Raw genomic sequence first — 21275 nt, 5'->3', positions numbered from 1 at the left:
TCAGTGAAGCAGTCCCCAGAGATTTTACAGCCCATGGACCCCCTCCCGCCCAAACCGGTAGTGAAGCTCACCGCGTCGCTCCAGCTGCCCAATGGAATCACCATGGACGTGCCAATCACCATTGACTCCGGAAGCAATGCGGACTTTATAGGGCAGGACTTTGTCGACCGGCACGCTATACAGTTGCTGCCTGCCACGCTGCCCCTGCAGGTTGTCACGGTGGATGGCAGGGAGCTGCTAGGGGGGCAAGTGGTGAAGCAGACGCCACCAATGGTGATGCGACTTGGGAATCACAGGGAAATCATCAGCTTCAATGTCACTCAACTATCGGACACGCCCATTGTATTGGGCATGAGTTGGCTGGACAAGCACAGCCCGACGCTGGCTTGGTACCAGAGGCAGCTGACCTTCGGCTCTTCCTTTTGCGCTGAACACTGCATCGTGCCCAGGCAGGAAGGAGGGGAAGAGGAGTCACAGCTGCAGCTAGGCACGCTGCAAGCGGTTCCCCACAAGTACGCAGAATTTTTGGAGGTTTTCTGCGAGAAAGAGGCAGACAGGCTACCCCCCCACAGACCATATGACTGCAAAATTGACCTGCTGCCGGGGGCGGCGCTGCCCAAAGGGAAGCTGTATTCCATGTCTGAGGACGAACTGCAGGAACTCAAAGAGTTCATAGATCATAATTTGGAGCGCGGTTTCATCCGAGAGTCCAAGGCAGCGGGGGGCAGTCCGGTATTCTTTGTTAAGAAGCGGGACACGCCCCAAAAAAGACTTGTAGTGGACTTTCGCATCTTGAACAGTGTGACCAAGCCATCGGACTTCCCCATGCCCCGAATCGACGACCTCCTCGCAAAGGTACGGAAGGGCAGAGTGTTCACCAAGTTGGACCTGCGAGGGGCATACAACCTCATTCGCATGCGGGAGGGAGATGAGTGGAAGACAGCCATGTTCACGCCCCTGGGCACCTACGAATATAGAGTTATGCCTTTTGGATTGCAAAATGGCTCCCACGTTTTTCAAGCTTTCATGCATCACGTGTTGGCGGGGCTCCTCTACAAGACGTGCGTCTGTTTCTTGGATGACATCCTGATCTTTTCGGAATCGCAGCAGGAGCATGACAGACACGTCAAGGAAGTGCTGAGCAGGCTACAGCAACATAGGCTTTACGCCAAGCTGGAGAAGTGCCAATTCGACGTGACCGAGGTGGATTTCCTGGGCTACAAGTTGTCTGATAAAGGGCTCGCCATGGACAGCGCCAAGGTCCGAGCAGTGTTGGATTGGAAAAGCCCACGCAACCGGAAGGAGGTCCAACGGTTTGTCGGCTTCGCGAACTTCTATCGCAAGTTTATCAAAGGCTTTGCGATGCAGACAGCGGCCATCACGGACACGCTCAGCTCCAAGAAAAAGAAGTTCATCTGGACAGAGCAGGCGGAGCAGTCCTTTCAGGCACTCAAGCGTCTCTTCGCGTCGGAAGAGCAGCTGCTTCATGTCAACCCCAGCAGGCCGATGAGGGTGGAGACAGACGCTTCGGACAGAGCCGTGGGAGCAGTCCTGCTGCAGAAAGACCCGCAGGGGGTTTGGAGGCCGGGAGCGTTTTACTCAAGGAAGCTCAGCAAGTCCGAACAGAACTACACCATCTGGGACAGGGAGTTGCTGGCCATTCATGCAGCGTTCAAAGCGTGGAGGCACTTCCTGATCGGCGCCAAGCACACGGTGCAGGTCTGCACGGACCACAAGAATCTAGAGCACTGGCGCACGGCACAGTTCCTGAACCAGAGGCAGATACGTTGGGCTGAGTTCTTTGCGAATTTCGACTTCCGAATAGAGTATGTCCCGGGGGACACCAACATCATGGCGGATGCTCTCTCCCGTAAGCCACAGTATCTGGAGGAGGCAACGCCAGCGGCCGCCATGCACATCTTCGCACCGACAGTGTGGGCGTGCGCGGCGGCAACAGTTGACCTGGATGCGGTGCGACGAGCGTTGCAGGATGACTCCTTCGCGCAAGCAAAGATGGCAGAGGTGCACAGGGGCACGGCAGCGACCGACGAGTTCCAGCTGCGAGATGGTTTGCTCATCCGTAAAGGGGCCATCTACGTGCCGGGAGACGAACTTCGCGCCAAGGTACTGCAGCAGCTGCACGACGCGCCCACTGCCGGGCATTTTGGCAAGGAGAAGACGGTGGAATTAGTAGCCAGAGACTTCTGGTGGCCCGGAATGAGAGGGGAAGTCGCGGACTACGTGGCGAGGTGTGACACCTGCCAGAGGTCCAAACCAGTGCACAGACCGCCGGCCGGACTGCTGGAACCGCTGCAAACTCCGTTCGAGCCATGGGAGAGAGTGGCCCTGGACTTTGTCACGGATCTGCCCAGCTCGAGGGGCAAGACGGCTGTGCTGGTGGTGGTGGATTTGTTCTCCAAGATGGCACATTTCATTCCGTGTGCGAAGGTGGCCACGGCGGAACAAACCGCCAAACTGTTCATAGACCACGTGTTCAAGGTTCACGGTCTGCCGCGGTCTATTCTGTCCGACCGAGGGCGACAGTTCATCTCAAACTTCTGGCAGAGGCTGATGGGCTTCCTGAACGTCAAGATCAACCTGGCGTCGGCTAGACACCCGCAGACCAACGGGCAAGCGGAGCGGGTCAATGCCATCATGCAGCAGTACCTGAGATGTTATGCGAATCAACAGCCTGCGACGTGGGTGGATTACCTGCCTCTCGCCGAGTTCGCCTACAACAACACGAAGCACGTGTCCACGGGGGTCACGCCGTTCTTCGCCAACAACGGGAGGCACCCTAGAACCTTCCCGGGACTGGAAAGAATGGGGGAGGGGGAGCCGCAGACAGCAGATGCGTTCGCGTCGGAGTTGCAGGAGGTCCACGATCAGCTGCGGCGGCACCTGGAGCTGGCTAAACACGCATACAAGGTACAAGCGGACAAACACAGAAGGGTTGGCGAAGAGATCCATGTGGGAGACTGGGTCTGGTTAGCAGCCCACGCAGTGCCGGCCAGGTCGTTGGCGAAGAAGAAACTAGGGCATAAACAACTGGGGCCCTACCAAGTCGACGAACAGGTCAACCCGGTGGCTTTCAGGCTGGCTCTTCCGGAGGGTTCCAGAATGCATCCGGTGTTCCACAGATCGGTGCTCACTCCCTACAAGGCACCTCACAGGTTTCAGGAACCAGGAACGGCACCGGGTCCGCTCCGAGAGAGAACCGGGCAAGGGGGAGTGGCACAGGAGGAGCGCATCAACGAAGTCACGGAGATTTTGGACTCCAGATGGGGGGAAGAGGGGGTAGAATACCTTCTCGCCAAGGAGGGCACCCCGGCCAGTGCCAACAGCTGGGTGCCGGGCTACGCTTTAGACGAACCTCTGCTCAAAGAAGAGTTTCATGCCCTCTTCCCACATAGGCCAATGCCAGCAGACTTTTTCGATGACTGGCTTTTCACGCCCACGCTTTCAGCCAGCACGTTCCGGGGGTTCGACTCGGACGAGGAACCGACACGAGACGCCCGTTCCCCAGAGGGGTCACCCTCGGGATCTGCTTCAGAACCCTCGTATTGGTGGGATGATCGACCAGAGGAGCAGTTCCGCAGAAGGTGGCTGGAGGGTCCAGGACGAGCAACGTCTCCAGAAGGCAACGAGGGAGAGACGGACATGGACGTTTTCGGGGACGACCCGGGTTTCGAGCACGGCGGCACAGAGATGGAAGCGGAGGTGACCGTCGTCAACGAGAGCAGGGAGGAAGAACCGGAAGACTTCGGATGGCGGCCCGCCACGGGAAGCGAACTGTATCCGACATTCGTTCCCCTGACACAGCAGCACCCAGATCCCGCACCGGAAGGAGGGGAGGGGGGAAGAGGGGGCTTCGAGGGGGGGATGGATGTCAGGGGTTCAGGAGCAGAGGCAAGGGCAAGGGAGGAAACAGAGAGCGAGGGGGAGGAGGCAGAAGAAAAGATGAGTGATGACGACGACCCGAGATCTCCGAGTCTTTCCAGTGAATCAGAAGATTCACAGAAAGGAGCACCAGTGGCCAGGGCAAGGGGGGAGCCTAGGGGGACACCCCAGGAAGATAGAGCCAGAGGGGACTCAGAGGGGAGCAGTTGGAAATCGGGACCAGCGTCACCGCCAGAGAGCAGGGAAGAGGAAGGGCGCCAGGGATCAAGCGCTGGCAGCTCACAACAGGGGGGAGGGCACGAGTCAGGAGTGGCCACACCTCCATCGGGGAGCGAAGAAACGGTCAGACGGAAGGTGGAAGGTTGGGCGCGCGAGCCAAGTTCAAATGCACAGGAAGGTGGCGCAGTAGGCAGCCCGGAAAGGGAGCCAGGTCCTAAAGCCCGCCGAAAGGAGGGAGAAGAGTCAGGGGGGTCAGCGTCAGCGTCAGAGGAATCCCGGAAGGAAGAGACCCCGGGGGGCAGAGGGACCCAGAGAAGAACAGTCAGGCGGAAAAGGTGGAGCAAGGCTAGGATATTAAGTTGGTGTACAAGGGGCGGAGACTCAGATGGAGCTTCGCCGATCTAACCATGAGACGTAGAGTTGCACGCAGCAGCTTGAGAATGGAAACTGTAACTCAATAAAGACTTTTATTTAATGATCGCTGGCTAGCGTGATCCTCTGTGAGCTAGGATCTGGAAGCAGCTCTGACAGGTATACTTAAGGTATTTGCCCTGTGCCTGGGGTTTTTTCCATTTAACAGTTTGCAGCCTGTTCCTTCCGCTCCTTGTTTTGAAGCAGAATAGATTTGAGCAAGTGAGGAGGACTTGGATTGCAGGGGATTTGCTATTAGCTGTTGTCAGGGGTTCAGGAGCAGAGGCAAGGGCAAGGGAGGAAACAGAGAGCGAGGGGGAGGAGGCAGAAGAAAAGATGAGTGATGACGACGACCCGAGATCTCCGAGTCTTTCCAGTGAATCAGAAGATTCACAGAAAGGAGCACCAGTGGCCAGGGCAAGGGGGGAGCCTAGGGGGACACCCCAGGAAGATAGAGCCAGAGGGGACTCAGAGGGGAGCAGTTGGAAATCGGGACCAGCGTCACCGCCAGAGAGCAGGGAAGAGGAAGGGCGCCAGGGATCAAGCGCTGGCAGCTCACAACAGGGGGGAGGGCACGAGTCAGGAGTGGCCACACCTCCATCGGGGAGCGAAGAAACGGTCAGACGGAAGGTGGAAGGTTGGGCGCGCGCGCCAAGTTCAAATGCACAGGAAGGTGGCGCAGTAGGCAGCCCGGAAAAGGAGCCAGGTCCTAAAGCCCGCCGAAAGGAGGGAGAAGAGTCAGGGGGGTCAGCGTCAGAGGAATCCCGGAAGGAAGAGACCCCGGGGGGCAGAGGGACCCAGAGAAGAACAGTCAGGCGGAAAAGGTGGAGCAAGGCTAGGATATTAAGTTGGTGTACAAGGGGCGGAGACTCAGATGGAGCTTCGCCGATCTAACCATTAGACGTAGGGTTGCACGCAGCAGCTTGAGAATGGAAACTGTAACTCAATAAAGACTTTTATTTAATGATCGCTGGCTAGCGTGATCCTCTGTGAGCTAGGATCTGGAAGCAACTCTGACAGTAAGCTCCATCCCTTAAATTGTGGGCATCTACAGCCTCGCGGAGAGGAGAGAAAGCGGGTGCCTACTAGCGAGCTCACGAACGGCAGACAACATGACGGCCGAACAGCAGATAGTGGAACTCAGAGAAGCAGTGTCGCGACTGAATGCCGAGGCTCTTGCATCCAGGAAGAGAGAGGAGGACGCAGCTGCCGCCTACAGGGATCTCCAGGTCAGGTTGGAAGTGCTTACGAAGCAAGGGCAACTGACACCCAAACCGGAGGGGATTGGGTTGGGGAGACGAACAGGCGGTTTGGTCTCTCACTTCGATGGGAATTTGCAACAGTACCCCAACTTTAGAGCAGATGTAATGTGTGCACTGCAACTGCTGAACAAAGACTTTAGAGATGAGCAAGAGAAGGTGGGATTCATCATGTCCCATTTGCATGGAGATGCTAAAGCATGGCTGCGCAATTTGTGGAGAGATAAGGATCCGGCGCTCCAAAATGTGGATGCCTTTATTAAAGCGATGGATGGGTGCTTTTTGTCAAGCATTGACGTGGATCTTGTTCGGCAGCAGATACATGGACTGAAGCAAGGGAGGGCCAGCGTAAGGCAGTACCATGCCCGCTTTTTCGCTTTGGTCAGTGCTCTGGAATGGGACAGAGATTCGGCTCCTGTAAGAGACCTGTTTTGGGAGGGATTGCACGGCTCGGTTAAAGATGAAATTGCGAGGGGGGAGAGACCCCGGACCACGCAGGAGATCGTTCAGAGGGCGCTGGCGGTGGGGGTGCGGCTGGAAGGACGTCCGTGGAGCAGTGGCGAAGGGCGTGGAGGGCGCGAACCAGCCAGGGGCTCCTCCTTCCTTCCCAGAGAAGCAGCGCGTGCGCAATCCACGCCTCCGCCAGGAGGAGGAGCGGAACCTATGGAGGTTGGAGGTGCAAGGGCTCAGTCAGCAGCCAGAGCCCTAGCACCGGCAGCAGTGAAAGCGAAGCCTCCTAGAGGGAACAGGAAGTGTTACATCTGCGATGATCCACAGCATATGGCGAAAGAGTGTCCCCAGAGGCTCCACAAGCACACTGCAGCCTCAGCAATGGTAACTGCAGCAACGCAGCAAGGACAACCACAGCAGGGAAACGACGGAGTCTGGTTGGAGGAAGAGGCACTGGGGCCCAGCCAGACGTGTCAGTGAAGCAGTCCCCAGAGATTTTACAGCCCATGGACCCCCTCCCGCCCAAACCGGTAGTGAGGCTCACCGCGTCGCTCCAGCTGCCCAATGGAATCACCATGGACGTGCCAATCACCATTGACTCCGGAAGCAATGCGGACTTTATAGGGCAGGACTTTGTCGACCGGCACGCTATACAGTTGCTGCCTGCCACGCTGCCCCTGCAGGTTGTCACGGTGGATGGCAGGGAGCTGCTAGGGGGGCAAGTGGTGAAGCAGACGCCACCAATGGTGATGCGACTTGGGAATCACAGGGAAATCATCAGCTTCAATGTCACTCAACTATCGGACACGCCCATTGTATTGGGCATGAGTTGGCTGGACAAGCACAGCCCGACGCTGGCTTGGTACCAGAGGCAGCTGACCTTCGGCTCTTCCTTTTGCGCTGAACACTGCATCGTGCCCAGGCAGGAAGGAGGGGAAGAGGAGTCACAGCTGCAGCTAGGCACGCTGCAAGCGGTTCCCCACAAGTACGCGGAATTTTTGGAGGTTTTCTGCGAGAAGGAGGCAGACAGGCTACCCCCCCCACAGACCATATGACTGCAAAATTGACCTGCTGCCGGGGGCGGCGCTGCCCAAAGGGAAGCTGTATTCCATGTCTGAGGACGAACTGCAGGAACTCAAAGAGTTCATAGATCATAATTTGGAGCGCGGTTTCATCCGAGAGTCCAAGGCAGCGGGGGGCAGTCCGGTATTCTTTGTTAAGAAGCGGGACACGCCCCAAAAAAGACTTGTAGTGGACTTTCGCATCTTGAACAGTGTGACCAAGCCATCGGACTTCCCCATGCCCCGAATCGACGACCTCCTCGCAAAGGTACGGAAGGGCAGAGTGTTCACCAAGTTGGACCTGCGAGGGGCATACAACCTCATTCGCATGCGGGAAGGAGATGAGTGGAAGACAGCCATGTTCACGCCCCTGGGCACCTACGAATATAGAGTTATGCCTTTTGGATTGCAAAATGGCTCCCACGTTTTTCAAGCTTTCATGCATCACGTGTTGGCGGGGCTCCTCTACAAGACGTGCGTCTGTTTCTTGGATGACATCCTGATCTTTTCGGAATCGCAGCAGGAGCATGACAGACACGTCAAGGAAGTGCTGAGCAGGCTACAGCAACATAGGCTTTACGCCAAGCTGGAGAAGTGCCAATTCGACGTGACGGAGGTGGATTTCCTGGGCTACAAGTTGTCTGATAAAGGGCTCGCCATGGACAGCGCCAAGGTCCGAGCAGTGTTGGATTGGAAAAGCCCACGCAACCGGAAGGAGGTCCAACGGTTTGTCGGCTTCGCAAACTTCTATCGCAAGTTTATCAAAGGCTTTGCGATGCAGACAGCGGCCATCACGGACACGCTCAGCTCCAAGAAAAAGAAGTTCATCTGGACAGAGCAGGCGGAGCAGTCCTTTCAGGCACTCAAGCGTCTCTTCGCGTCGGAAGAGCAGCTGCTTCATGTCAACCCCAGCAGGCCGATGAGGGTGGAGACAGACGCTTCGGACAGAGCCGTGGGAGCAGTCCTGCTGCAGAAAGACCCGCAGGGGGTTTGGAGGCCGGGAGCGTTTTATTCAAGGAAGCTCAGCAAGTCCGAACAGAACTACACCATCTGGGACAGGGAGTTGCTGGCCATTCATGCAGCGTTCAAAGCGTGGAGGCACTTCCTGATCGGCGCCAAGCACACGGTGCAGGTCTGCACGGACCACAAGAATCTAGAGCACTGGCGCACGGCACAGTTCCTGAACCAGAGGCAGATACGTTGGGCTGAGTTCTTTGCGAATTTCGACTTCCGAATAGAATATGTCCCGGGGGACACCAACATCATGGCGGATGCTCTCTCCCGTAAGCCACAGTATCTGGAGGAGGCAACGCCAGCGGCCGCCGTGCACATCTTCGCACCGACAGTGTGGGCGTGCGCGGCGGCAACAGTTGACCTGGATGCGGTGCGACGAGCGTTGCAGGATGACTCCTTCGCGCAAGCAAAGATGGCAGAGGTGCACAGGGGCACGGCAGCGACCGACGAGTTCCAGCTGCGAGGTGGTTTGCTCATCCGTAAAGGGGCCATCTACGTGCCGGGAGACGAACTTCGCGCCAAGGTACTGCAGCAGCTGCACGACGCGCCCACTGCCGGGCACTTTGGCAAGGAGAAGACGGTGGAATTAGTAGCCAGAGACTTCTGGTGGCCCGGAATGAGAGGGGAAGTCGCGGACTACGTGGCGAGGTGTGACACCTGCCAGAGGGCCAAACCAGTGCACAGACCGCCGGCCGGACTGCTGGAACCGCTGCAAACTCCGTTCGAACCATGGGAGAGAGTGGCCCTGGACTTTGTCACGGATCTGCCCAGCTCGAGGGGCAAGACGGCTGTGCTGGTGGTGGTGGACTTGTTCTCCAAGATGGCACATTTCATTCCGTGTGCGAAGGTGGCCACGGCGGAACAAACCGCCAAACTGTTCATAGACCACGTGTTCAAGGTTCACGGTCTGCCGCGGTCTATTCTGTCCGACCGAGGGCGACAGTTCATCTCGAACTTCTGGCAGAGGCTGATGGGCTTCCTGAACGTCAAGATCAACCTGGCGTCGGCTAGACACCCGCAGACCAACGGGCAAGCGGAGCGGGTCAATGCCATCATGCAGCAGTACCTGAGATGTTATGCGAATCAACAGCCTGCGACGTGGGTGGATTACCTGCCTCTCGCCGAGTTCGCCTACAACAACACGAAGCACGTGTCCACGGGGGTCACGCCGTTCTTCGCCAACAACGGGAGGCACCCCAGAACCTTCCCGGGACTGGAAAGAATGGGGGAGGGGGAGCCGCAGACAGCAGATGCGTTCGCGTCGGAGTTGCAGGAGGTCCACGATCAGCTGCGGCGGCACCTGGAGCTGGCTAAACACGCATACAAGGTACAAGCGGACAAACACAGAAGGGTTGGCGAAGAGATCCATGTGGGAGACTGGGTCTGGTTAGCAGCCCACGCAGTGCCGGCCAGGTCGTTGGCGAAGAAGAAACTAGGGCATAAACAACTGGGGCCCTACCAAGTCGAAGAACAGGTCAACCCGGTGGCTTTCAGGCTGGCTCTTCCGGAGGGTTCCAGAATGCATCCGGTGTTCCACAGATCGGTGCTCACTCCCTACAAGGCACCTCACAGGTTTCAGGAACCAGGAACGGCACCGGGTCCGCTCCGAGAGAGAACCGGGCAAGGGGGAGTGGCACAGGAGGAGCGCATCAACGAAGTCACGGAGATTTTGGACTCCAGATGGGGGGAAGAGGGGGTAGAATACCTTCTCGCCAAGGAGGGCACCCCGGCCAGTGCCAACAGCTGGGTGCCGGGCTACGCGTTAGACGAACCTCTGCTCAAAGAAGAGTTTCATGCCCTCTTCCCACATAGGCCAATGCCAGCAGACTTTTTCGACGACTGGCTTTTCACGCCCACGCTTTCAGCCAGCACGTTCCGGGGGTTCGACTCGGACGAGGAACCGACACGAGACGCCCGTTCCCCGGAGGGGTCACCCTCGGGATCTGCTTCAGAACCCTCGTATTGGTGGGATGATCGACCAGAGGAGCAGTTCCGCAGAAGGTGGCTGGAGGGTCCAGGACGAGCAACGTCTTCAGAAGGCAACGAGGGAGAGACGGACATGGACGTTTTCGGGGACGACCCGGGTTTCGAGCACGGCGGCACAGAGATGGAAGCGGAGGTGACCGTCGTCAACGAGAGCAGGGAGGAAGAACCGGAAGACTTCGGATGGCGGCCCGCCACGGGAAGCGAACTGTATCCGACATTCGTCCCCCTGACACAGCAGCACCCAGATCCCGCACCGGAAGGAGGGGAGGGGGGAAGAGGGGGCTTCGAGGGGGGGATGGATGTCAGGGGTTCAGGAGCAGAGGCAAGGGCAAGGGAGGAAACAGAGAGCGAGGGGGAGGAGGCAGAAGAAAAGATGAGTGATGACGACGACCCGAGATCTCCGAGTCTTTCCAGTGAATCAGAAGATTCACAGAAAGGAGCACCAGTGGCCAGGGCAAGGGGGGAGCCTAGGGGGACACCCCAGGAAGATAGAGCCAGAGGGGACTCAGAGGGGAGCAGTTGGAAATCGGGACCAGCGTCACCGCCAGAGAGCAGGGAAGAGGAAGGGCGCCAGGGATCAAGCGCTGGCAGCTCACAACAGGGGGGAGGGCACGAGTCAGGAGTGGCCACACCTCCATCGGGGAGCGAAGAAACGGTCAGACGGAAGGTGGAAGGTTGGGCGCGCGCGCCAAGTTCAAATGCACAGGAAGGTGGCGCAGTAGGCAGCCCGGAAAGGGAGCCAGGTCCTAAAGCCCGCCGAAAGGAGGGAGAAGAGTCAGGGGGGTCAGCGTCAGAGGAATCCCGGAAGGAAGAGACCCCGGGGGGCAGAGGGACCCAGAGAAGAACAGTCAGGCGGAAAAGGTGGAGCAAGGCTAGGATATTAAGTTGGTGTACAAGGGGCGGAGACTCAGATGGAGCTTCGCCGATCTAACCATTAGACGTAGGGTTGCACGCAGCAGCTTGAGAATGGAAACTGTAACTCAATAAAGACTTTTATTTAATGATCGCTGGCTAGCGTGATCCTCTGTGAGCTAGGATCTGGAAGCAACTCTGACAGCTGTGTAAAAGCGCTCCTCCTTGCAGCCTTCTACTTTGTTTGTACACGTGGCTACTGGTATCAGGTTCAGTTTGAGTGATAAGCAGCCACCAGCAGCAATAGAATGGAGCACAAAAAAGTGGTAGGGGCACTAGGACCCAGACAATGCTCAAATCTATCCTGCCTGAAAACAGCTGAGACGGATTTGCATAGTTTTCCCCTCTCCCTCATCCCGTGCCCTCCCCAGCCTTGTTTTTTACTTCCTGGTTTTCACTGCGCTCGTGGCTCAGAGCTTGAGGTTGGGGTTTTTTTTGCTGCTGGTTGCTTAAATTTTATCTTTCCCGATCCAAGCCCTCCTGTGCCCTGCCGTCCCTCTGCAGCCTCATTGCTCCATTTAGAGAGCGCGCGGACGTCCCCCTCCCTGGCTCCTCCGTAAGCGGCTCTCACTTTGCTTACTTTCAGAGAGTCCCTCCTCCTGGCTGTAAAGCAAGCAAAGCTAGAGCCGCGCAAAGCCCTGCAAGCGGCTCCCGCTTTGCTTGACTGACGGCAACCTCAACTATTTTTTCTTCTTTCTTTTCTTTCTTTCTTTTTCTTTTTTTAATAAATTGTAGTGTCATGTGTATTGTGAGGTATACAAAGTATATTTGCTTCAGTTGTCATCATTTTCTTTTTTGTTTCAAACACAAACTGGGTCATGTCTAGAAAGTGATGTTGGAGGATGAGTGTTCAGACCCCTGGGCTCTCACTTGTGGGGTGCCTCAGGGCTCCGTCCTCTCCCCCATGCTTTTCAACATTTATATGGAGATGCTGAGAGAGATCACCAGGGGGTTTGGCCTGGGTGTTCACCAGTATGCAGATGATACCCAGCTCTACCTCTCTTTTAAATCAGAACCAATTATTGGCAATGAATGTCCTGTGTCTGGAGGTGATTGAAGGATGGATGATGACTAATGGATTGAGGTTGAATCCTGACAAGACAGAAGTACTGTTTTTGGGGTTTCCGGCTACATCAATGAGTCAACGGTGGTTGTTCTTTGTAGCCCTCTGTGGGTTGTGAGGAAGTTCAGGCAGAGGAAGGAGAGGAAATGAGGCATAAATCCTCTCAATGCTCCTCTGTGGGGTATGGGGAGTTCACTGCAGTGTCACACAATCTCGAAAGGCAGAGTGGGAGTGACCTGGGAGTGTGCCTCTGCCTATGGGCGAGCCTCCATTATCAACATGATTTGTTGATACCGTATTTTTCGCTCCATAAGACACACTTTTTTACTCTTAAAAAGTAAGGGGAAATGTCTGTGCGTCTTATGGAGCGAATGTGTGGTCCCTGGAGCCAAATTGCCGGAGTGTGGCACGCTCTTGGGCTGCTCTTTGGTGGGGGGGAGCCGCGCTCCTCTGCTGGCAGCCTCAGCTTCCCCCTCAACCTCGGGAAGCTTTGAAGCTTTGAAGCAGCGGGAGGGCTGTGTGCCCATGCCCCGCGCTCCTGGGCTGCTGATTGGGGGCGGTGGGGAGAGCTGCGCTTCTCTGCCAGCAGGCTCGGCTTCCCCCTGCAGCCCCGGGAATCTTTGAAGCAGCGGGAGGGCTGTGCGTCCATGCTGCTGAATGGGGGTGGGGGATGCTGCTCTGCCAGCAGCCTGCTGTTTCCCCTCAAGGTTTGTAGCAGCGGGAGTTCTTGGGGTTCACAGAAGACTAGAAGAGTACTCAAACCTTAAAGTCTCTCTTCATTTAATGACAGTGATGATGGTTCTTAATGCCATTCTTAATGCCAATGCTTTTCCAACTGGCCCAGGCCCTCACTCTCCCAGCTACAAAAGGACTCCTGTGGCAGTGAGACCTTGGACCATTGGCTGTGGTGAGGACTGCAGGGCCTGCTCCCTTTCAAGGCCTTTCCAAATGGCCCAGGGGGCATGGCCCAGGCCCTCATTTGGAACAACCTTTTTGGGAAGTGTGGGAAGTTGTTCTGCTATTGTTCCCTGTTCCAAGTGGTTAATGTGTTTTAAAATGTCCTTAAGCAGTCGGTGGCATTTTAAATTTTTCTTTCTTTTTCTCCTTTTTTGCTTTGTTGGGGGTGGGTGGGATGGATATCTGGTTGGAGATTAATTTTAGTATAACTGTTCTGTTTTTGTTTTTTGTTGGAACTCATTGTCTGGTAAAAGGAGAAATTGAACTTGGGGGGGGGCATGTTGGCTTCCCATGTGTGCCAAGGGCCCTGGGAGGGAGCTGGTGTGGGGGTTGTGACACGCCACCTTGCCTTGAGGAACTTTTCATGGGGCAGGGGAGCAGCATGATCATGGAGCGGTTTGTGCTTGTGTGAGGAAGGATGCAAACTTGGGTTTGAGGCCCCGGCAGGGCTGGGAAGATTCTCCTGCCTGAAGTTCTGGAGAGAAGCTGCCAATCTGTCAGGTCTGTCTGTCTTGGTATAAGGCAGCTTCCTAAACCCAGGAAAGGGAGCTCATCTTCCTGCAGTGGGAAGCAATATTGCATTTTGCAGGGCTGGACATGGTCCTCTGCTAAGGCCTTGGGGAAGCCAAATATAAGCTCAGCCAAATATAATATGTTTAAGTTGAAGAATGACAATGGAAGAGTGTGGTAGATCACTGCCAGTTTTTGATACTGGGTCACAGCCTACTTGAAGTTGGACATACCTGTTCTATATAATCAACTGATACTCTTTTAGCCCCACAGCCATATTGGTAGAATAACAGAAACTGAAGCAAGGAATTCATAGCTAAAGGTAAAATAAGAGGGAAATAATTCTAAGGACTTGGAGAGGAAGATATTTATATATAATAAATTTATTTAATACATAGACAATTTAATACAAATTGTTTGTACTCTGAATATGTAAATAATTTATTTGATGGCCGAAAATGGTACTTCTGAGGGTTGTGTGATAGATCTTTCACATGGTAACTAGAAGAGTTGGACTTTGCTTACTGTGAAAGATGTTTAATATGGTTTAATCTTACAAAAAACATTTTATGCACATCATGTACCACTCAAGTTTAAATGATACTACAACATGGTGATTTAAATGGTGATTTAAATTTTTAACATTTGGTTAGCTGGCCTAAAAAGTGTGTTTTAATGGAGAATTTCTGAAGACAAGCTAGGAAACAATGCTCCCCAAGAGAAAGAAGGAAGGAAAAGCAAACCAAAAACCAATCTCTTACTAGTTGTGATTGAAAAAATAAAACTGCTTCTGAGATCATACAATTTTTGGAAAGAGGATGTCAAGAAATCTGCAGAGAAGAAACTGTAAATATCCTTGCCTTTCCTTGCCTTTTACTCTTTTACTCAAGCAAAGATGGAGAACCTGGGGGCCTCCTGATGTTGCTGGAATACAGCTCCCATCTTCCCTGATCACACTGGCAATGCTAGCTGGGACTGATGATAGTTGGAGTCCAAAAACAGCTGGAGGACCACAGGTTCCCCCAGCCCATGCCTATAGTTAGATTTGTAAACTGCTTGGGGTACAGCTAAATATTTTCCTTTCCTCACTATGAGAAGCTATATTGCCACCATAACCACCAGCAGCAATAAAAATATTGGACTAGATTCAATTAAATAAGTTGTGCTAGTGGGAGTCAGCATGACTCATGCTAGTGCAAATGGGCAGGCCCCCCCATTCTGCTCCAGAGAAGCACATTGAAGTGGAAATCCTTCCCTTCAGACAAGCAGAAATTCTTACACTGATGGAATGATCTCCTTAGCACTACTTTGAACTCCACCCATTTGCAGAATAACAAAACACTTTACGTATTCCTGCTGATATCTATCTATCAATATAGAATTTAATTTCTGAAGTGCTTTATTCCTCCACTTTCCTTCCAATTGCTCTCCACAGGGCTCCTTTCACATCCCTGTTCCTCAGGCTGTAGATCATGGGATTGAGCATGGGAGTGACGACCCCATAAAACACAGCCATTACTTTTTCCTTGTCAGTGAATGTTTTGGCTTGAGGCCTGAGGTACATGGCCAAGGTTGTGCCATAGAAAATTCCCACCACAGCCAGATGAGAACCACAGGTTGACAAGGCCTTACTACGGCCTTGTGATGAGCGGATACGCAGAACAGCGACACCAATGCGACCATAGGTCACCAAAACAAAGGAGAAGGGGAACACCAGAGTGAAGACACTGGTTACCATCATGCTGACTCCACTGGCTTGGGTATTAGAGCAGGCCAATTTCAACACTGCCTGGAGCTCACATTTGAAATGATTCACCACATTGGGCCCACACAAGCGTGCCTGCATACTGAAAAAGGGAACAATGGTCAGGAGGAAAGAGCTAGACCACAGGCTGACTGCCAGAGAGATGCACAACTTTTGGCTCATGATTAAGCTGTAACGTAGAGGGTAGCATATTGCCACATGACGGTCATACGCCATCATTGCTAGCAAAAGGCACTCGGCCACTGCCAAAAACAGAGCAATGCTCATTTGTGCAAAACATCTGCCCTTGGGGATTGTGGGCCTGTCTGTGAAGCAGTGGGCCAGCATCTGTGGGACAGAGGTGGTGACATAGCAAACATCAATGAGGGAGAGGTTGCTGAGGAAGAAATACATGGGTGTATGGAGGTGCGAATCCATCACAATGAGCACCACAATAAGTCCATTCCCAGCTACAGCAACCACGTACATCAGCAAGAAGAGAATAAACAAAACAGCACGTGCTTTGGGGTTTCTGGAGAGGCCTATTAGAACAAATTCAGTCACTGCAGTTGTGTTGCCCCATTCTTCCATGCTGACACATGTTACCTGTAAAAAGTGATATCAAATATCATTGGACCTCATGTACGACATTCCAGCCCTTCTGTTTATTTCCTCAGTTGTGAAATGTTATAAATGGAAAACAAATTAAAAGTTCATGTGTAGAGATCATGACTAAGTCCCAGCCACTAATGAAAGGCAAAATGTAAAGCTTTTGTTGATTAATCTAATTTTGTTGTTGTTTGGTCGTTTAGTCGTGTCCGACTCTTCGTGACCCCATGGACCAGATCAGATCCCCTTCATGGATCACTGCCTTGTCGTGGCGAAGGGGCTTGAATAACTCAGAGAAGCTATGAGCTATGCCGTGCAGGGCCACCCAAGATTGACAGGTCATAGTGGAGAGTTTTGACCAAACGTGATCCACCTGGAGCAGGAACCGCAAGCCACTCCAGTATACCTGCCAAGAAAACTCCATGGACAAAGACAACAGGCATATAATCTAATTTAGGTGATACATTAACATTCACCAGGTTGTACTGCAAACTGACTAACATTTGATAGCAGATTAAAAAATTCAATTGGCTCTGTGTAATTAGGAAAGCATAGAGGGTATTTTCCCTTTCTTCATTTACATTTTCCCTTTCTTCATTTTCCCTTTCTTCATTTGCATTCAAACCAAACCTCCCCCACTCCTTTCACACTTGCTAGCTTTACTCACAAGGAGCAAACTAAAACATTTGTTTGTTTAAATAAAAAAAATCCTTCCAGTAGCACCTTTAAGACCAACTAAGTTAGTTCTTGGTATGAGCTTTCGTGTGCAAGCACACTTCTTCAGATACCAGATTTCAGATTTGTTTGTTTGTTTGTTTGTTTGTTTGTAGTATTTCCTTAGGAGATTTTTCTCCTGCTCTTTGACTTTGACACACTGAAGGTGTTTCACAAAAACAAGAGATAGAAAGTGCAGTAAATAATAATAATAATAATAATAATAATAATAATAATCTGAAACAAGGCTCTAACAACATGTTTGCATCACAGTGTATTTGGGGAGATGAAGCAACCATATAAAATATCTCTAAGTGTATTCTTTAGGTCCTGAATTAGTGCATGTAGATTCTCAACTCAAAAAGATACTCTTCGTCACTCTTATATTTTATGGAATATCTGTCTACCATAAGGGTCTCCTTCTATATTGAAAGACCATATACAACTGTTTACTAGAAACAGCGTCAAACACATCTTCAAAACTTTTTATCACACTTACCTCTCAAAAAAATCACTCCACTGTGAATGCGCTTGAACATTCAGCAAACATCCGTTTTAACTTAGTCCTACTTATTGAAATTTAAATCTTTAGATGACTCACTAGTGTTGTAGAATCTTCATCTGGCTAAGAACAAAACATAGTTTTGTCGGAACCAATTAAGATTTACATTTTTATGGTATTGCCAAAGTATTTATGTTATCTCCAAACATTTTTAAATCCATGATCTTACGTTGGAAATTCAGAACTGTTTATGAGATCCCAGAGGGACCACATCCCATGAGGATAATTAATGAAGAAGAGCAGAAGCTAGAAGCAACTTCTAAGAATTTGCAACACCAAAATATCAAACATAAACTGAAAAGGATAATATGACTTTTATCTAGGCTTCTTAAAAGTGCACATTGTGTTGCAGAAATTCACTCAAGTTCTGAACTCCTGAACCCTTGAATTTGGTAATTGCTATATCAGATTTTTTTCTGATGAAAAAAGTACCAAACATTTGGCTCAATAGCTTCTTAAATTTACAGCACTAAAATATCAATGATAGACTGAAAGAATGGGAGGAAATATTTCAGTGTTGTATTATTATGATCTTTCCATCAGTGTAAGCATCGCACTTTGTCAGTTGGAACAATCTCCCCCCCTGCTGTTCTGGGGGTTCTCCTGACCTTCCAGAATGGATATGATGGAGGTGCAGAGGTACTTGTGGGGTGAATGGGGAAACCTGACTTTGGGCTAGCGGAAGTCCTTGCACGGGCTTTTGCTGGCACATCAGGTTAGTTGAAGCTGGCCTGATGTGACTTTCCTCTATTTTTTCATTTCAGTTCACTTTTAATTTGTATACTTCCTTTCTGTATTACACAAGGCAGTTTACAACAACGAAATATACAACAAAGATCACACACCTTATAATCTGATCCAATACAACAAGGTCATAATAAAATAATAACTTTAAAATAAGCAACATATCAAATGAAGTAATATTCAATAATCCATTAGAACATAATTGTACACAACAGTAATATTGAGGTACTCTGGGCTTCTAAAAAGTACACACTATCAGATAAATTCACTCAGGTTCCTGAACTATGGGCAGACTCAGTTGGTGTTACACCAGGACATTTTCTGTTGGTAGGATTGAGGATACCATTAGTTTCAGCTCAAGATAAATGCAAAGTGATATTGAAGGTTCTTCTCCAAGGAAACATCTGAGAAATTCCATGGGACACGCCCCCAAAACAGCAACCAAATTTGATAAAACTACTGAAAGTTTCAAGGGATCTGTGTAGTATCACAGTATCTGTGTAGTAGCAGTATTCAACTAAATCGTTCACCTTCACTTTCACTCTTTCTCTCTCTTCCCTTCCTTCTCTCTCTCTCTGCTTACTTCCTTCTCTCTATCTCTCTTCCTCTCTCCCTGATCTTTCTCTCGTTCTCTCCATTTCTTATCTCTCTCTCTCTCTCCCTTTCCTCTCTCTCTCTCTCCCCTTCCTTCTCTCTCTCTCTACCTCTCCCTTTCCCTTCCCTCTCTGTACCTCTATCTCTCTCCTTCCTTTTCTCTCTCTCTCTTTCTCTCTCTTTCGTCTCTCTCTCTCCCTTTCTTCTCTCCCTCCCTCTTCTCTTTTTCTTTCTCCATCTCTCTCTCTCTTCCTTTCTTCTATCTTTCTCACTCTCCCTCTCCTCTTCTCTTTCTTTCTCCACCTTTCTCTCTCTCTCTCTCTCTCTCTCTCTCTCTCTCTCTCCCTTTCTTCTCTCTCTCCCATCCCTCTCTCTATCTCTCTCCTTCCTTTTCTCTCTCTCTTTCTCTCCCTCCCCTCCTTCTAACTCGTTATGTCAAAACAGATTCCTTTTGGTTCAATATGCAAATAAGCTTTGGGCTTCTTTCAATTGTGTTATGTACTGAGTTGAATAGGATCCAAACTGCAGCAGTCTGCACTTCCGGAGGCGGCGTCATCGGCAATGGCGGATTCCCTCTAGTCTCGAGGGAATAGCTCCGCGGAAATCGGGTCGTGCCGCTACGGCGAAGCGGGGACCCCTTCGAAAATCACAGGCGGGTGTAGCTGTGACCGTGGGACTCGGCGGGTACCCTTAGCGCCCCCCCAACTCGCGAGGGAACCCTGGAAAGAGTTCAGGAACGGAGCGGGGAGTTTGGCGCGGTGCTGAGAGTCAACTGCTTCTTCCGTGGAGTGAAGCCGCGCAGCTGTTGCCGGAGAGCGCCGACCTTTTTCCTGTGACAATTCGGCTAAGAAACAACTACCCGTGAGTAGGTTAAGACCGAAGATCGGGGGACTTAAGGGGAAAAGGGCTAATTTGGCACCGAAGCGGGAAGGTGTAAACAGGAAGTCCACCTTCCTTTTATGTAAATAGATCAAAGCAAAGACTGTCAAAAGCAAAGAGCTTGAAACTGCATTGAAAAAGACTTAAATCCTACATCAATAAAAAGAGAACTCCCTCCCTGTGGTGCGGGAGAGGGGAGGGAGAAGGGGAAGTAAGTTTTGCCCGCAAAAGAAGAGAGAAAGTGAACTAAGACCATCACTTAATGCCTGGGAACGGACTGTCAAGGGACATTGATATTGCCGTATTGGGAAACATGCTGTCAAAAGACAATGCAACTTTCTGACAGTTAGCTCTGCAAGAGGGATACTTTGATTTTGAAAAGCTCCACTGGACTTGAAACTGTTGCCCTTTGCGGCTAAGGGGGGATCTTTGAAAGCTGGAATAGCTATTTTATTGTTACAATTTGAAACTGCTGCTGTGTCCCCCTAGAGGAACTTTGAAATTACTACAACTGGCTAGGGAATTTTCCACTTTAAATTGGCTATACTAAAGGGGAATTTTCCACCACAAATAAGCAAGCATGGGACCGACCTTGACTCTTAGATAAAGTGTTATGGCAGACTCGACTCAGGAAAAAACAACAAGATCTGGTAAAATTAGACAGCAGCAGCGTAGACCGTCAGCACCCAGCCTTCCTGCCCCACCAGGGGAAGTTTCAGCCCAGGTGGCATCCAAAGGAATGGCAGCTGAAGGGGGTTTATCTTCAGCCTTAGATAAAATTTTTCAATCTTTGGAAAAGTTGAGTAAACAAGTGGCTGAAGCGACAACTAAAATTGATCAAAATACAACAAGCATTAACAACTTGGGGCAGAAGGTGAATTCAAATACAGAATCTATTGAGAAACTGCTGCAGGAATCTACTTTGAATCGAAAAACAGCTGAAGAGGCCAAGCAAAAAGCATTGGCTGTAGAGGAAAAGATAGAGGAAAAGATTCCACCGATATGTAAGCAGCTGGAGGATCATAAGTCATCGCTGTCTATGATCGAATTGAAAGAAAAACAGACAAATCTAAGGGTCAGGGCTGTACCTGAACTTGAGAAAGACAACCTGAGTGACTTTCTTACGCAGGAATTTACTGATTTTTGGGACCTAGAACCAGACAAGCCAGACTTCAAGATACTAAGTGCCTTTAGACTTGGAAGAGGGGGGAGAAAGAACAGCGTGAGAGACTGTTTGATTACCCTCCAATCAAGAGAGGAGAGAGACAGAATATTGAGCTTGCACTTTCAGAAGACCTTGGAAATAAAGGGATCAAAAGTGGAGATATTTAAGGACATCCCTAAACATCTCTTGGATCTCAGGTCTAACTACGGAGACTTGGTGGCCCTGCTAAGAGCAAATAGAATCATCTTTAGGTGGGAATTCCCTCAAGGCCTATCTTTTACCTTTAAAGGGAAAAAGTTCAAAATAAGATCAGTGGAACATAAAGAAACATTTCTGAAAGATTACGAAGAAGACTTACAAAAAGAAACTGGAAAAGAGCCAAGAGCTTTAAAATCAGGAATACAGGACATAGTATCACTACCTTTGGGATTGGACAAGCTAGAGAAGGTGATACCACCAACAGAACAAGAGCATTTACTTGGTGCAGTTGGAGGAAAAGTAAAATAAATACACCATGTCCCT

General features: G+C 51.1%; 1 protein-coding gene and 1 long non-coding RNA gene across 2 annotated transcripts in view; one reads left to right on the top strand and one right to left on the bottom strand.

Moving 5' to 3' along the window:
• The window catches only part of LOC308471874, a 58832-nt gene extending 46855 nt beyond the window's left edge, over positions 1 to 11977 (top strand). The window contains exons 2-3 of the long non-coding RNA XR_013983202.1: positions 11358 to 11548; positions 11584 to 11977. This is a non-coding gene — a long non-coding RNA (uncharacterized lncRNA). The remainder of the gene's footprint in view (positions 1 to 11357; positions 11549 to 11583) is intronic.
• Positions 11978 to 14170: 2193 nt separating this feature from the next.
• LOC308471848 (olfactory receptor 13H1-like) lies at positions 14171 to 17455 on the bottom strand. The gene is made up of 2 exons (XM_080996135.1): positions 17305 to 17455; positions 14171 to 16078 (listed from the first exon to the last, which is right to left on the bottom strand). Exons 1-2 carry the CDS (start codon positions 17346 to 17348, stop codon positions 15142 to 15144), a joined length of 981 nt encoding a protein of 326 aa, XP_080852261.1. The 5' UTR covers positions 17349 to 17455; the 3' UTR covers positions 14171 to 15141.
• Positions 17456 to 21275: the final 3820 nt, after the last annotated feature.

Source organism: Podarcis pityusensis, assembly GCF_964106645.2.
Source record: "Podarcis pityusensis genome assembly, chromosome: 2".
In the NCBI taxonomy this organism is placed as follows: Eukaryota; Metazoa; Chordata; class Lepidosauria; order Squamata; family Lacertidae; genus Podarcis; species Podarcis pityusensis.
Note: the sequence above shows the minus strand (reverse complement) of the source record. Positions and strands in the feature narration are given on the sequence as shown.